Below are 14,949 nucleotides of genomic sequence, written 5' to 3' on the forward strand. Positions count from 1 at the left end.
TTTTCATTTGTCTGATAAAACTTTTTTTATAATTTAAAAACCTCATGAAATTGCACAAAATAGCATTTTTGCGTTGTTTTTTGATTATAAAAAAAGTTTTATCAGACAAATTGAAAATTCATCCATAGAAAATGTAGAGAAAATAATTGCGGTTTTTTTGAACTTTAGAACTCCTAAAAATATCAAAAACTGAAAGATGAGATAGATTTTTTCTTTAAAAAACTTTAAAAAATGACCATTTTTGAAATTTTTTCTTCCGGAAAACGACCATACATGAATCTACAACCACTAATTAATTTTTAAAGAATTATTTGAATCATCTTGGAACTCCACAAAATCAGATAAAAAATTCTGAAATTATGGTTTTAGACCTGCAATTGTGATCGCGCCAAACTTTTTTTCTCTAGATCAAAAATTAATTTGCAGTTCGGAATTGTTTTGTGGGAGAGCGTGCTGTGAGAGTTTTTGGAAATTTTGTATTCGGCATTTTAGAAATTAATTTCAAATTATCACTGTTTTCAAAATTTCAGATAATTTTCTTGTTTTTAGTTTTTCAGTAATCGATTCTCATCATACTTATCATCAAAACCTTGAAAATCGGAACATTTCCAAACTAATAATTTTGCAACCTGACGTTTTAGGAATGCTCGGTTTAGGGTCGTTAAATGGTTCTAAAACGTTCGGTTCTAAAACTTCCGGTTACGCAACGATCTGTTCTTAAACGTCTGGTTGCAAAGTAGCCGGTTCTTAAAGGAAATGTTGCCAAATAGTTAGTTCTGAAACGTCCTGTTGCGAAATGACCGGTTCCAGAACGTCTGGGTTACGAAATATTCGGTTCTATATCGTCCAATTGTGAAATTATTAGTTACAAAATTAGCGATTCTGCATCGGCCGAAAACTCAATGAGAATTTTTTTAGAAAATAATAAATAAAATTTAGAAAACAGTGATAATTTTTAAAATGACAAAAGTTGAAAAAAGACCGATTTTGACTCTTTTAGTCCTGAAGTTGTTAGTTTCGAAATGGACCATTTCGAAAGAGTTGCTAACTGAGTTCTAAACCGCCTGGTTGCAAATTGGTCAAGTCCGAAATTGAGGGTTCTAAATAGTCCTGTCGCCAAATTACCGGTTCTGAAACGTCCGGTTGCGAAATTGCCAGTTTCCATATAACCAATCAAATCAAAACCTATATACGTAAAATTATCTCTCTAACCCCATTTTTTCTCTTTTTTTTCTCTCCAAGTCATCATCATTGAAATCCAATCTAAACATTTTACCTTTAAACCTAAACGAAAGCCAACGATGTTCAATTGTTCACTGATAATTCTGATCATCATCATTGCTTCTATGATATCAGCTGATAAGTCATCAAACCTTGGAAAATGTCAACAGGAGGATCTGCTGTTGGCGGATTGTTTGGAACCGCATCAGGTAAATTTTTCATAGCAAGTTCATCGGAATGACTAGAACAAACTAGAACGCCAAATTTTTATGCTCATGTTGAAACTGGTTTATTATTATTCGTTTGAAAAATTTTTAGAAGAAATATATGGAACAACGAGAAAATTCCCCTAAATTCTTATGGTGATCTGGAAATAGTATTTTTAAATAGGTTTTTTTCAGAACTATATCGAAACCAGCCTGTTCGATGCCTCAGGTCGTGAAATTTCAAATCCCATTTTTATGAAAAAATTCACAAACTTCACAAAAACCGTTGCCACGTGTATAGGTACAGATCTCATTTGTGACACTGCCAGACACTATAAGTTTTTTGTGGATAGCCTAAGCTATGTCGGAGAGAATTTATATGATTTGAAGGTGTTCAAATGTTTGGAACGGGTGAGTTGAACTTGCGGGGGTGTTTTCTAGGTAATTTTAGCGGGGTGGCTTAACTTTTGCAAATTGGGTTTTCTAGGCCGCGATGGCAAATGGCCTATGAATAGGCTCAAATGTCCCTGGTGTGCTTTCTAGGTCATTTCAAAGTGGTGGTCTAGAAAACTCAATTTGCAAAAGTTAGGCCACCACTTCAAAGTGACTGAAAAAACGAGGAAAATATCAGCAACGATAACTTCAAAATTCCGCATTGTGCATTTTTCGAGGAATTTCTCGAAAAAAAATTTCGAAGAATTTTTCCAAAAAAAAAACTTTTTTTTATTCTAATTCATATACCAAAACAACTTCTATAACAGTTAAACTCTAAATATGCTTGTCTTGAAACAACTGTAATCTTTTTCCAGATCACTCCGAAACTCCAAGACTGCCTGAACACTGTACCAATTTCTTTTCGGAACCTCCGAAAGTTCCAATCCTATACTTTGGATCAAAAGAAACTAGTCAACTGCGTCATCGAAAAAATGAAGGACGATCAAGTTTGCAAAAATCGAAAAATCATTGATTCCGTGGAGAAGTCTCTAAACGCTACTCGGTTGATCATTCGGAATTTCAAAAGATTCAGAAAAGGAATTATAGAGCCAATGGTTTCAGTGAGAGCATGTTGAGTGGGATTGAAGTGAAAAGGAATAAGAAGATTTGAGATTGAACTTTTTTTGGGAATAAATTTATTCCTTTCGTTTCGATAGAGCGCATTTGTCAAAATTATCTCAGCTGGGCTTAATAGTTAATAGCTCTCATTTTCAAGTTGAAATTAATAAGCACATTTTGAAATAGAAGTTTTATTTAGGCTAACGAAAATATTTAAAAATGACTATATACATATGAATGGAATTTCAAGAAAAATATATTTTTCATGTATATCGTATCATCATTTGTATATCGCATCATCATTGATAAACATCTTCTCAAAGCGTAACATGAAGAGTTCGAAAGAGTGATTTTCTAAACTTTGATTTCGATAGAGCGCACTTGCCAAAAAAACTGTTTCGAGATTTCGTTTTTTCGTGACAATGTGACTGGTTCTTCGATCCACGAATAAACCAAACCCTTTAGAAAAGTTGTGACTATCCGAAAAACCACTTTTTTTTCGGATTTTTTTTCCTCCATCTGAAAAAAAGCAATGATGTCCAACTGTTCGATTTTGATCCAAATCCTTCTTGTCGTCATTTTGATCCCTATGGTTTTCAACACGCCAATCCGTCATGGATGCTCACAAGAGACACTAATGTTGACTGAGTGTTTGGAACCGCATCAGGTAGATTCTTGAGATATTCAGAATTAGAAAAAAGTATAGACTAACAAAAACGGTTTTCCTATGGAGTTATTTTTTAACTTGAAAGTGTATTTTTAAATATTTTTCTGGAAAGAAACTTCTCGAATAGTTGATTTTTGGAGCTAAAATACTAGGAAAGATATTAGTGCTTCCTAACTTTGAGCTTATATATCTAACTTTCTGTGAAAGATATCAGAAAATGGTCAACTGATAAAATGTTTATCAAGTCATCAAAAAAAAATTGTTAGTTGTTTATTTTTGATATCTTCAACAGGAACTGATATAAATTGATTCAAAAGTGACAGTTCGGATTTTTCTTGCAAATGAGTAAAACTTGTCATTGGTCACAAAATTTGGCTCAGAAACTTCACAATCAAGTTTTACTGATCACGTTTTAATTATTTGAGAACTAAAATAGGAAAAATTGCTGAATCTTAAATTATACCATTGAAATAGTAAAAATTGGTTTTAGGCACGTAAATTTTTGGCTCAGGACCGTCTAACTTTGAAACCACAGAACCCTAAAATTTAATACGTTTTTTGGTTATATTGGGCGATTATTGATCTGAACAAAATAGAATCTGATTATATATCGATGTCTCTGACATAGTGATTTTTTAACCTTGAAAAAATGAAAATTAGACCCTGAAACTATAGACCGGCTATAGGTTAGCCTGTGACCGCGTAGCTAACGTTTCTAACTTTGTAGCTTGAAAATCAAAAAAAAAATCCAGAACTACATAACCACCACCCTATCCAAAGTGACCGGTCCTGAAATTTCTGACCCAATCTTCATATCCAAATTCGTGGAATTCACCAAGACCCTTGCCACGTGTATTGACCAGAAACCAGCATGTGATATGACTCGACACTATAAATACTTCATAGACGCATTGAGTTATGTCAGTCAGACTATTTATATTAGGTTGGCGGGAAAGTCTTTGTCACTTTTTCAATAGTTTATTTCTCAAAGAAAAAATAACCGAATAATTAATTATATTGTCCATCATTATCAACAACATGTCTCCAACGTTCCCTCAATTTATGGATTCCATTGCGGTAGAATCCAGCCGGGCGTGAGGCAAAGTATTGTTTGAGTGCCGCTTCGACCGCTCCACGGGAATTGAAGCTTCTTCCTTCGAAGGCACGTGTCATATCGCCAAATAACCAATAGTCGGAAGGAGCAAGATCAGGAGAATACGGGGGGTGAGGGAGAACATTCCATCCATATCCCATCAGCTCCTGCTTCACTTGTTTCGAAACATGTGGGCGAGCGTTATCATGTTGATAGTACACTTTCTTGTCTTTCAGGGCCGAACGGTCGACTGCTTTCTTGAGGTTTCGTAGTTGAGTAGTGTAGAGGTCTCCAGTTATTGTTTTGCCCTCGGGCAGAAGTTCCCAGTAGATGGGGCCGTCCACTCCCCACCACACAGAGAGCATAACTTTTTTCGGATGAAGGTCGGGTTTGGGGACATCCTGTGGGCTCTCTCCTTCTCCAACCCACTGGGATTTCCTGTGGTGATTATCGTAGAAGACCCACTTCTCATCTCCGGTTATTAGCCGGTCCAGCCATCGATCGCCCGCGTGGAGAGTGAGAAGAGTAATCGAATCGTCGACTCGGCGGTCAAGGTTGGCTTGAGTCAGGTGATGACGTATGAATCGACCAAAAAGTTTTCTCATTCCAAGAGACTTCAAACCTTCAAGGACTGTGCTATGGTGAACTCCGAATGTGACAGCTAGTTCACGGCTAGATTGAAATGGATCCGATTGCAATGCGTGCTTCAGCTTGTCCAAATCCAACTCACGGGGTCTCCCAGAGCGATCCTTTTCATCGAGCGAGAAGTCATCTTTTTCGAAACGATGGAACCAATTGCGAATAGTATTGTAGTGAGGGGCATGTGTGTTGTACACATTCTTCAAGAAAGTTTCCGAATCCTTCATCGTGGTGTGAGATAGGAAGAGGTAAATCAAAACATGTCTGATGTGAATAGCAGTGGGAACAAACATATCGTTTCAATTACAGATGAGGAGCAGGGAAGGAAATGGGGACTTGTTTATATGGAAGGTTCTTATCACCTTGTTATTCACTAGAGTCGATATCATACACAGCCTCCATATACGAGAACAGTGATTAAACAAACAGAGTGACAAAGACTTTCCCGCCAACCTAATAATCCAAAAGTTTTTGCATGTTTGGAAAAGGTGAGGATTACTGTAGATACCAATAATCAATTTTATGAAACAAATTTTTTATCAGATCGAGCGCCCAGTCACACAATGTTTCAACTTCTTCCCCAACTACCATTCGATGAAAAATTTGAAAATTTTCGGAAAATCACTTTCGGATTTATTCAAATGCATCTCGATTGACCTTCGAAATCATCGGGAGTGCTCAAAACGGACCACTGAAAAATTGAAATGTGCATTTGTTGGAACCTGGCACATCGCCAGAAAATACAACGAGTTTCGAAATGGATCTATGGAAGTTGTGGAGTTTAATCCGAAGAAAATGATGCCTAGGAAGATGAATGATGTGATTTGTGAACTTGAATGATTAATTGATAATGATATTAATAATAAATAATAAATCTTTGAATCTCTGAATCTCAGAATCCCTTCGAACCTCAGAGTTCCCAAATCTTTAAGGGATTTAATAAACCAAATTTTGAGAAAAGGTGTTTTTTTTTGTTTTTTTTTCTGTTTCATTTAGTTTTCTAATTTTCTGTAAGTTTTTATTTTTGATAAGTAAACGATACAGGCGACAATTTGTAAACAATTCAACTAAATGATTTCATAAAATAATCTCAGAATCTTAGAATCTCAGAATGCTTCAGAGTTTTGAGCATTTGTAAATTTCATAGGTAATCTAATTTCATTAATTTAAAATCGATCCCCTCATTCCAAACCACAAAAAACTACCTCTAGTTTTTTGCTGTTTCACTGAAAAAGTAAAATTTTGAGTTTCACTTGAACCAGCGGTTCCATATGTACACCCTATCAAAACAAAAAAGATTTACTTTACTTATCAGGGGATGATTTTTGATAATATCTAATATTTGTCTGAAAAGTTTAATTTTTAGGCCAGGTTCTCGATTTCAGTTGTTTCCGGTGTCGTTTCCGATCGCTCGCCTGAGCAAAAATTGGCAACGTGGTCTAGTGGTGTGTGTGCGTGCACGGAAATCTGCAGTCGCGAGTTCAAGTTCGACCAGATCCAAATGTTTTGTTTTTGTGTACTTGAAAACTAATTTCATTTTGTAGTCTTTTTAACGGTTTTGTATCTTTGTGTTTCCGAAAAATCCGAAGAGTTTGAAAGAACTTGGATTTTTTTTTCAGATTTATAATGCTTCCTGTCCTGGTACATTTGAAATGTGGTTTTGGTTGAAAGTTCGTTCTGATAAATATCGAGTTTTCGACTTGTTTCCTATTGCCAATTTCAGTACGATAAGCTCCTTCAAAAAGACTTCAAAAACCTATCAATCCATAAAACTACGAAAAAATGGTAGTTTTCAAATAAATACAGACAAAAAACAAAAAAAAATGGTGCGGTTTATAGCAAAATATCTTCCAGTGGAAAAGTACAGTATTTTTGATTGATGTACCCTAAGAACTTTTCGATGTACCCTGGGATCCTTTCTCTGATGTACCCTTAGAACCACCATGAGATGTACCCCTTGAACCTACCTCCCAGATGTACCCTAAGATCTGATGCACCCTCTGATCCAATGTACCCTAAGATCTCGATGTACCCTCGATGTACCCTTATTTGATGTACCCTTGGATACTGGGCCCAGAATCTCAGAATCTCAGAATCTCAGAATCTCGGAATCAGAACTACACGATTTCAGGATTCTTCCGAATCTCATAATTTTTTGGAATTTCGGAACAAACGATACGCTACTGAAACATAGTTTTCAGATTTCATCAAAATTTTGAAACTAAAAATTTCAGTTTCACTTTTTCCATAATTCGTCAAACTAATCAGGTTTCATTAATGCACTGCTGAATGACATATGTTAGAAACTTCCAGAAAAACGTGCGCATCTTTATCATCTAGAAACGATGACGTCTTCAGGATCTTTGATTCCAACATTCTCATCTTTCGTATATATTTCCTTAAACCACGAGGAGCATTTATCACTCATTTATCCAATCATCACATTAGTAGCCGTCAGAGAAAATATACAGCGTTTGTATTTCCGGCACTTTACGAAAATCTTGTGATTCAAAAAATCACAAGATTTTTTTACGATGATATAAAGTTGAAAAAAAGGAAGTCATCATTTTATTTGGTTGTTTTTTCTGCATAGCTCAGCCTTATCAAAATTTTCCGACGTTTTCTTCAAGCCGAGATGCCTTCAACTTGTCGTAAGTCAACCATAGAAAACAGGGCCGGCTGCTAGGCTATCGGATTTTTTCCTTCTCAGAAGTACAGTAACCAAACAGCAGAGGTCTTGTTTCCTATAGCATTTACTCAACCCAGAAGCATTAACTAGGATTAGAACTTTAAAGTTATATCAGTTTTGTGAAATCGAAAAAAAAAATATTTTTTTCAGCATTCAAACAAAACGATTCCCCGGGACCGACATCTCCTCCTGTGCAATCTCCGATTTTCGGTAAGTTTAAGCCAATGTAATTTTCTGATTTTCTGTGTTTAGTTTCAGATTTGAACAATCCGGATGCCAAGTTGAAGATGAGACAAGAAATGGATAGGATTTCCCAGCGGCAGAAGCACATTTTCAAGGAAACGTTTCCAGTGGTTTTCAAGGATTACCGTAGGAATGGACTGGTTCTGTTTGCCAAGTTTGTAACTTTTAAAAACATTTTGGAGAGGGGATGATCATATCTGGGGCCTCTAAAGTGCAGTACCGGACAATAAGATTAGCAAAAATGGAGTCTGGAGTTCGGTTTTTTTTTTGTTAGGTTTTCGATCACTTTGAAAGTTTTGGAGCGGGTAAAACAGACCTAGTTTTGGACACTTGGCAGCCGAGCTCCAGTATCCTCAAAATAATCAAAATGACCGAAAAGCAACTTTAAAAAAATAGTTTTTGCATATTTTATTTATCGGTATTGTGTTTGGTTTAAAAATGAGCTACACCGGTAGGTTACCTGAGGGGTCGCTCGAAGAATTCTCATGAAGGGTTGAACACGTGAGCAAAATAATAAAAGCCCCGCGTTCTTACCGTCTGAGTTGCGTGGTTGCAAGCGTCGCTATCGAAACACACCAGGCATTAAGAAAGTCTGTTTCGCTTGAAATTTTAATGAGAATATAAAACAGAAAGTTTCAGTTTCAAAAATCTCATATTGCACAGTAAAATTTCTTTCTATTAGTCAGTAGGTGTTCTTGCTATTTTAAACTGTCAGATGTTTGCGGTCGAAGCACGGTAGTCACAGAAGAAAAAGGTGTAAACACTGACATATTAGTTGTGTGCAGGTTAGTTAGCCCATGTTAAAATGTCCTAAAAGCACATCAGACCGTTTCTAGGCCATAAAGGTTGAGCAACCTAACTTTTGCAAGTTGAGTATTTTAGGCCACAAACTTTTATGACCTAGAAACAGCCTGATCTTCATTTACTAGGTCATTCATAATGGTGGCCTAGAAAATTCATGTCGGGAAAGTTAGACCACCATGTTTAAAATGGCCTAGTAACACTTAAATATTTCCAGATACTTCTCCGAATTCCCCCATTACAAAAACATCTGGCCTCAATTCCGTACTCTTCAGGATTCTGCACTTCTCGCTTCCAACGAGCTCGCCAACCATTGCTCAGTTTATATGGCAGGCTTGAAAGTGGGAAAATAGATATTTGGCGGGAAATTCAAATTTCCGGTTTTTCAGGAAATCGTGGAAGTGATGGATGACGAGGAGAAGCTGACGTATTTTATGGCTAGAATTGCTAGAAGTCATGTTAAATGGAATATTAACAAGTATCACATTACTGTGGGTTACTGTAGTCTTGTGAAAATTGAAAATTTGGAAATGTAAATTTACAGAATATGCTAGAAGGCGTGGACGCTGTATTGAAGAGAAGTTTTGAGGAGAAGCTTACTGATGAAATTGTGAATGCCTATCATACGCTGTATGACGTCATCGGAAATCTTCTGGATATTCAGAAGAAGTTGGTCATTGTTAAAAGGCATTTTTGAGGATCTGTTTTGCTGTATTTTTTTAATCTTTAGAAGTTCCATAACTAATATTTTTCACCTGATTCTGAAAATAATTGATGTGTTTAATAAAAGTTCAATAATTTAATCAAATTTTAAACATGCTTTACTAAAATTTAACAATTTTTCTGTAATTACAGTATAACCGAAACTGTAAAAATGTGTGGTTAATTTGATAAACGGCAAACAATAAAAAACAGTAATGAAAAAATAATTCTTCCGTTTCAAGTATTAGATAACTTGAAAGAATGTGTCTAAGATCTTACTGGGGCTGAGAAAACGCTTAATTACTAATACAAACTTACTACAGAATTGTCTTTTTTGCTGAAATTTTATTGTACGTATACCAAAGTCTCCAATTCACACACTCTCATCCAAGTGTCACTCGGTAATTGCTCATTACACATCTCAACAAATTACCCCAATTCCAATATTCTCTATGTTATCTTCCATGCTAATCTCTATTATTCCCCCGTTTTCCCAAAGACCAAGTAGCGTGTCAACAGCTGCCCAAAAGAAAAGACTGCATTGAATGGAGAGACGCAGAGACAATTCTGGCCCCAGCAAGAAAAACGAGGACATAGTATTTAACAGAAGGAGACGCAGTTGGATCGAGAAGAAAAAGACGCATGCAATGTTCTGCGACGCAACAGGCATACACCATTCATTAAACTGTGTCGTTCGTCGGTTTGTCGATTTTTTGTGGTCCGTTTTTATTGATTTTTGTTTCAGATATGGATCCAGAAATGGAAATGGAGATTGCAGAAGAAACGATGGATAATCCAGAGGAAGCAATGGAGGTTCCAATGGAAACAACAGAAGTTGGGATGGAGGTTCCAGAAGAAAAATTGGAAGAAAAAATAGAGGAAAAAATTGAAAAAGAGATTCACAAACAGAGTGAGTTTTTTAAATGAACTTCTCCAAAAAAGTCGCCGACGGTCGCTGACGGCTGCTGTTGGTAGACTGATGGTCTCTGACGGTTTCCGACGCTTGCCGATGCTTGCCGGCCACGACCAATCGTTAAATAAAAAATCCCATTTTCAGCAGCACCACCAGTCAAAGCCAAGAAGACATGGAGCCGTAAAAGGATCGCCATTGATGCAGACTGTCCAATCGACAAAAAAACAATGAGGGATAAGATTCAGGAGGCCAGAGCTGCTCAATTACAAGAAGAACTTGATAAATACAAAAAGAAAAGGGAAGAAGAGTTGCTCGCCGAGGAGAAGAGGAAAGAACTGTTGGCGAATCTTGCAGAAGGAAAAGTTGAAGATCAGGAATTCAAACAGAGGAAGGGGAGGGCCACCAAAGCGCCGATTCCGACAGAGAGTGAGTTTTTTTTGTTTGCGATGACCGCCGATGGTTCCCGATAGTAAGAAAATTGTCGCCGATAGCTCCCGATAATTCCCGATAAATGAGAAATTGTCGCCGATGATTTCCCATTGTCGAAACGTTGTCGCCGATGATGCCCAATAGTTGGAAAATGGCCGCCGATAGTTCGAGATTATTGGAAATTGTCGCCGATAATTTCCGATTGCTGGGAAACAATCATCGATATTTCCCAAAATTTGGAGAGTTGTCGCCGATGATTGCCGATAATCGAGAAATATATTGTTGATAATTTCCGCTGGTCACAGAACTGTCGCCTACTACTTCCCTTGTCAGGAAATCGTCGCCGCTAATTTCCAATTGTCGGGAAACAGTCACCGATAGTTCCCAATATTTGGAATTTTGTCGTTCATTATTTCCGACTGTCGATAAATAATCGCCGCTAATTTTCATATTTTCTCCTACTAAAACTCTATTTCTTTCAGTGAGCACTGACCCGGCAATCGCACGTCTTCAATGCAAAAAATGTTTTGCATGTTTTAAATCAAAAGACAAACTTAGACGCCATAAAAGATCCCACCAACAGAATGCGGAGGTCGAATGCAACTTATGTGGTGCCCAAATAAAATACCGCTACAATCTTCGCCAGCATCTTGAGAAATGCGTTCAGAAGCAAGTGTTGCAAGATGAGTTACCGGTGAGTTTAAGACAGAAAAAATATTATACCAAAAAAAATGTTCCAGCTTCTCGAGGCAAATTATCCGGACTTTGTGGCTAAGATGAATGCAGCCATGGAGGACCCAGGATTGGATTTGCCGCCAATTCCATCATGCTTCAAGATGGACAAGCATGGATTTGTCACTGGATGGGATCCAAATCTGAAGGTGGATCTGGCCGCAGTGATTCCGAATTATAATAAGAACTACAAGCCGAGGGTGAGGATTTTGCTTTATTTGATAGTCGGCGATAGTTGGCCGATGGTTGGAAAATGGTCGGAGATGTTTGGCAATGGTGGCCGGTGGTTGGCGATGATCGGTGATGGTCGGTGATGGTCGCTGATAGTCGGCGAAGGTCAGCATATGGTCGGCGGTGATCGGCCAATGGTCGGCGATGATCGGCTGATGGTCGGCGATGGTGAACCCATGCTCGGCGATGGTCGGTCAATGGTCGGCCATCGTCGGCAACAATCGCCGATAATTGCCGATGGTCAGCTATAGCTGGCGATGATCGACGATGGTCTACAACGGTCTACGATGGTCGGCCGATTGCTGCCGATGGTCGGTCTATGTAGGCCGATTGTCGCCGATGGTTGGCGATTGGTTGGCACTAGTCTACAATGGTCGGCGATGGATTCTGAGATTCTGAGATTCTGAGATTCTGAGATTCTGAGATTCTGATATTCTGAGATTCTGAGATTCTGAGATTCTCAATGGCGGTCGATAATCGGAAGGGCTCGGCGATGGTCGCCAAGCTTAAGACAATAGTCGGCTATAATTTCCGATAATCAAAAAATGGTCGGCGACTAGCGGCGATCATGAGAGACATTCGTCGAATTTTAAAAATTATATTTCCAGATCGTCATGGAGGACTCTTCCGACTCTGAGGACGAATAGATTCGTTGTTCTGCCACTGGTCAATTTTCGAGATTTTCCAACCATGAAGCTTTTATAGTACAATTACCCCCATTTCTAAAATGATGCTCATCAAACCCCTTTGAAATGTTTTGTTGTACATATTTTTATTCTTCAATACAACATTTTTTATTCAAACGAAAGCAAAAATGAATAATCACACAACAACCCGAACAAAGATTGGTCAAATCAACATGAAAGAATTATATTCGGATTGATTCGAACCCGAGAAAGAACACAAAACACACATATTTAGGGTTGAGAAAAGCAAAACTGATTTTTAAAAATAGGATTTCAGAGTCCTCCAGTGGTCCCATTTAAGTCCAGCTCCAGCCCCATCGTTTCGTTCAATTCCACAAATTTATCGGATATTTCTGTAGTTTCCAAAGATGAAACATCTGTTGAATTCAATTGTTCGGAGGATCCATCGATTTCTGGAGTTTCTGGTGTTGGCTTCAAATCGTCTTGTAGGTTACACAAATCCGCTGTACAGCAACAAACTGTTAAGTCGATGTCGGTGCGTTCTTTGCATTTTCCGTCCATCTGGAAAAATTCGAAATTTTGTCTAAAATATCTTTTTGACAATCAGTCTATTGAAAATTAGCATTTAAACAATCAAACTTCATTTTTTTTACTTTACTGCTTCAATTTATGACAAAATGTTCTCGCGGGTTTTTTAATAATCTGTTTCTCATTGGATTTTAATGAGTTTGGAATTTTGGAATATGAATCATTAAATTTTTTATTTTTACTTAATAAGTCAATGAAGCCTAAACCACCTCCGAACCGATTAATATTTGAAATTTCCAGAGAAAATTAATTCGCTATGTGAAACAGCAAGTTTTGAGTCAAATTTAAAAAAAGATTGTATATGAGTTTTACTATACCCCACCTCTCCAATCGTTTTTTTTCCAAACATCAGAATACTTTATACTTTACTGCTTAGAAACTATGAAAAAATGAGATATTTTGCAGTTTTTAAATGATCTATGAGTTCTGAATTTGGAATATGAATTATCGAACTTTTAGTTTTCAATTAATACAATTAATAAATCTTAAGTCACCTTCAAATCAATAAATAACATTTGAAAATTTTCACAAAAAAAAATTCGCAATATGAAAAAGCAGTTTTTGAGTCAAATTTTTAAATTTAACTATGAGTTTTTCTATGCTTGCTTCATGTTCATCATTTTTACTATGACCTTCAACAATTAACAATATACTGTTTCCAATCGTCCAAACTTCACTTTATACTTTACTGCTTCAAAACTATGACAAAGTTTTATATTTCACAGTTTTGAATGATCAGTTTTTGGATGATCTTGGAGGAGTTTTGCATTTTGGAATAAAAATTACTAGATTCAATGAATGTTCGAAATGCTCACATAATTCAATTTTCTATATGAAACAGAAATTGAGTCTAATTTCAAAAAAATCGATCAGTTTTGAATTTTGAAATCAATATGTTCTTATAAAAATAACACTTGAATTGTCATCCACCTAAAGAAATTCCTCGAATAAATAGATATTTCAAATTATCACGGAAATTAATTTTCTATGTTAAATAGCAATATTTAAGAAAAATTCCAAAAATTTTTATAAGAGGTTTACTATGTGCCCCACTTTTTTTCTGCTTCACATTCATAATTTTTTTATTATGGCTATTAACAATGAGCCAATTTACCAATTATACAACTTGGCCATTTTTCAAATCATTGCTTCAACAGAGTTTGAATATTCTTTTTATTTATGTACTCTGATTAGTTTTTATTTTTGGAACAAATTTTTCCAAACTTTACATTGAAAAATTGATAAAATTTGAGTCACCTACAAATCAATAGACATTCGAAGCAAATCGGCATCTTTAATAATTGGCCCACAAGTTCAATTCTGAGGGGCTTTCACGCCTTTTTTAGACTCTTTTTCTACAAACTAACCTTACAAACATCCAACAACTTCTGATCCGTTCCCATATTCTGGCAACTAGCAGTCACTTCTGTCAGATTTGAATTATAAGACTCGAAACAGTATGTCATATTGTCATCACACACATTTTGGACGAAATTTGAAGAGTCTTCTCCGTTTACAATCCCTCGGGAACCTGCAAAAAAAATAGGGATCATAAAGGGAATAGGAGAATTGGAAAATTATATCTGGTCAAAATTTCAAATGTTAGTGATATTCTAGCTAATAAAATGTAAAGTTTTCGTGTTCGATTAGAGCGCATTTCCTCACCTTCGTAGCACTTTAATGTTGATGCTGATATGATAAAAAGTGTTGATAGAAAGATTAGTGATCGTAGAGACATCTGAAATTAGCGAATTTCAAATCAGCAATATAATCGTCTGGGCTTAAATGAAAAATTGAAGAAAGCGAGAACAATGAAAAAAAGAAAGTCTGAAAATATTGTCTGAGCATGTATAATATTTTATTTTAAATTTGACAAAAGTATGATGAATGTTTTTTTTTTCATTTCTATGACTCATAGTATGAATTTCATACCTCTAACCATAGAAAAGTAACATTTCTAACAGATACGAAATTCTAAAAATATAACTTGTATGTTAAAAATAAACAGAAGAAAAAACTCCCCATGAGCAAACTCACTAGCAGAAGGGAAATTTGTCATTGTGTGTGTGAGAGAGAGAGAGAGAGAGAGAGAGAG

The 14,949-nt window shown here is 36.4% G+C and overlaps 3 protein-coding genes across 3 annotated transcripts; 2 read left to right on the forward strand and 1 right to left on the reverse strand.

The window, feature by feature from the left end:
- Positions 1-1,301: 1,301 nt before the first annotated feature.
- CBG21567 lies at positions 1,302-8,956 on the forward strand (the record flags this gene model as incomplete). The annotated part of the gene is given in 8 exon segments (XM_002632600.1): positions 1,302-1,430; positions 1,623-1,838; positions 2,237-2,492; positions 7,510-7,530; positions 7,719-7,795; positions 7,797-7,817; positions 7,820-7,965; positions 8,830-8,956. Coding segments are annotated over 8 exon segments (993 nt in total), but the record flags the coding sequence as incomplete, so codon positions are not given.
- Positions 8,957-10,061: 1,105 nt separating this feature from the next.
- On the forward strand, positions 10,062-12,266 carry CBG21569 (the record flags this gene model as incomplete). Its single annotated transcript, XM_002632601.1, has 5 exons — positions 10,062-10,224; positions 10,372-10,653; positions 11,139-11,350; positions 11,397-11,588; positions 12,228-12,266. The coding sequence occupies 5 exons, from the start codon at positions 10,062-10,064 to the stop codon at positions 12,264-12,266; spliced, it is 888 nt and encodes a 295-aa protein (XP_002632647.1).
- A 312-nt stretch (positions 12,267-12,578) lies between these two features.
- On the reverse strand, positions 12,579-14,592 carry CBG21570 (the record flags this gene model as incomplete). Its single annotated transcript, XM_002632602.1, has 3 exons — positions 12,579-12,827; positions 14,222-14,385; positions 14,520-14,592. The coding sequence occupies 3 exons, from the start codon at positions 14,590-14,592 to the stop codon at positions 12,579-12,581; spliced, it is 486 nt and encodes a 161-aa protein (XP_002632648.1).
- Positions 14,593-14,949: the final 357 nt, after the last annotated feature.

The sequence above is a fragment of the Caenorhabditis briggsae genome (genome assembly GCF_000004555.2).
Source record: "Caenorhabditis briggsae complete genome, chrIV, whole genome shotgun sequence".
Lineage (NCBI taxonomy): Eukaryota > Metazoa > Nematoda > Chromadorea > Rhabditida > Rhabditidae > Caenorhabditis > Caenorhabditis briggsae.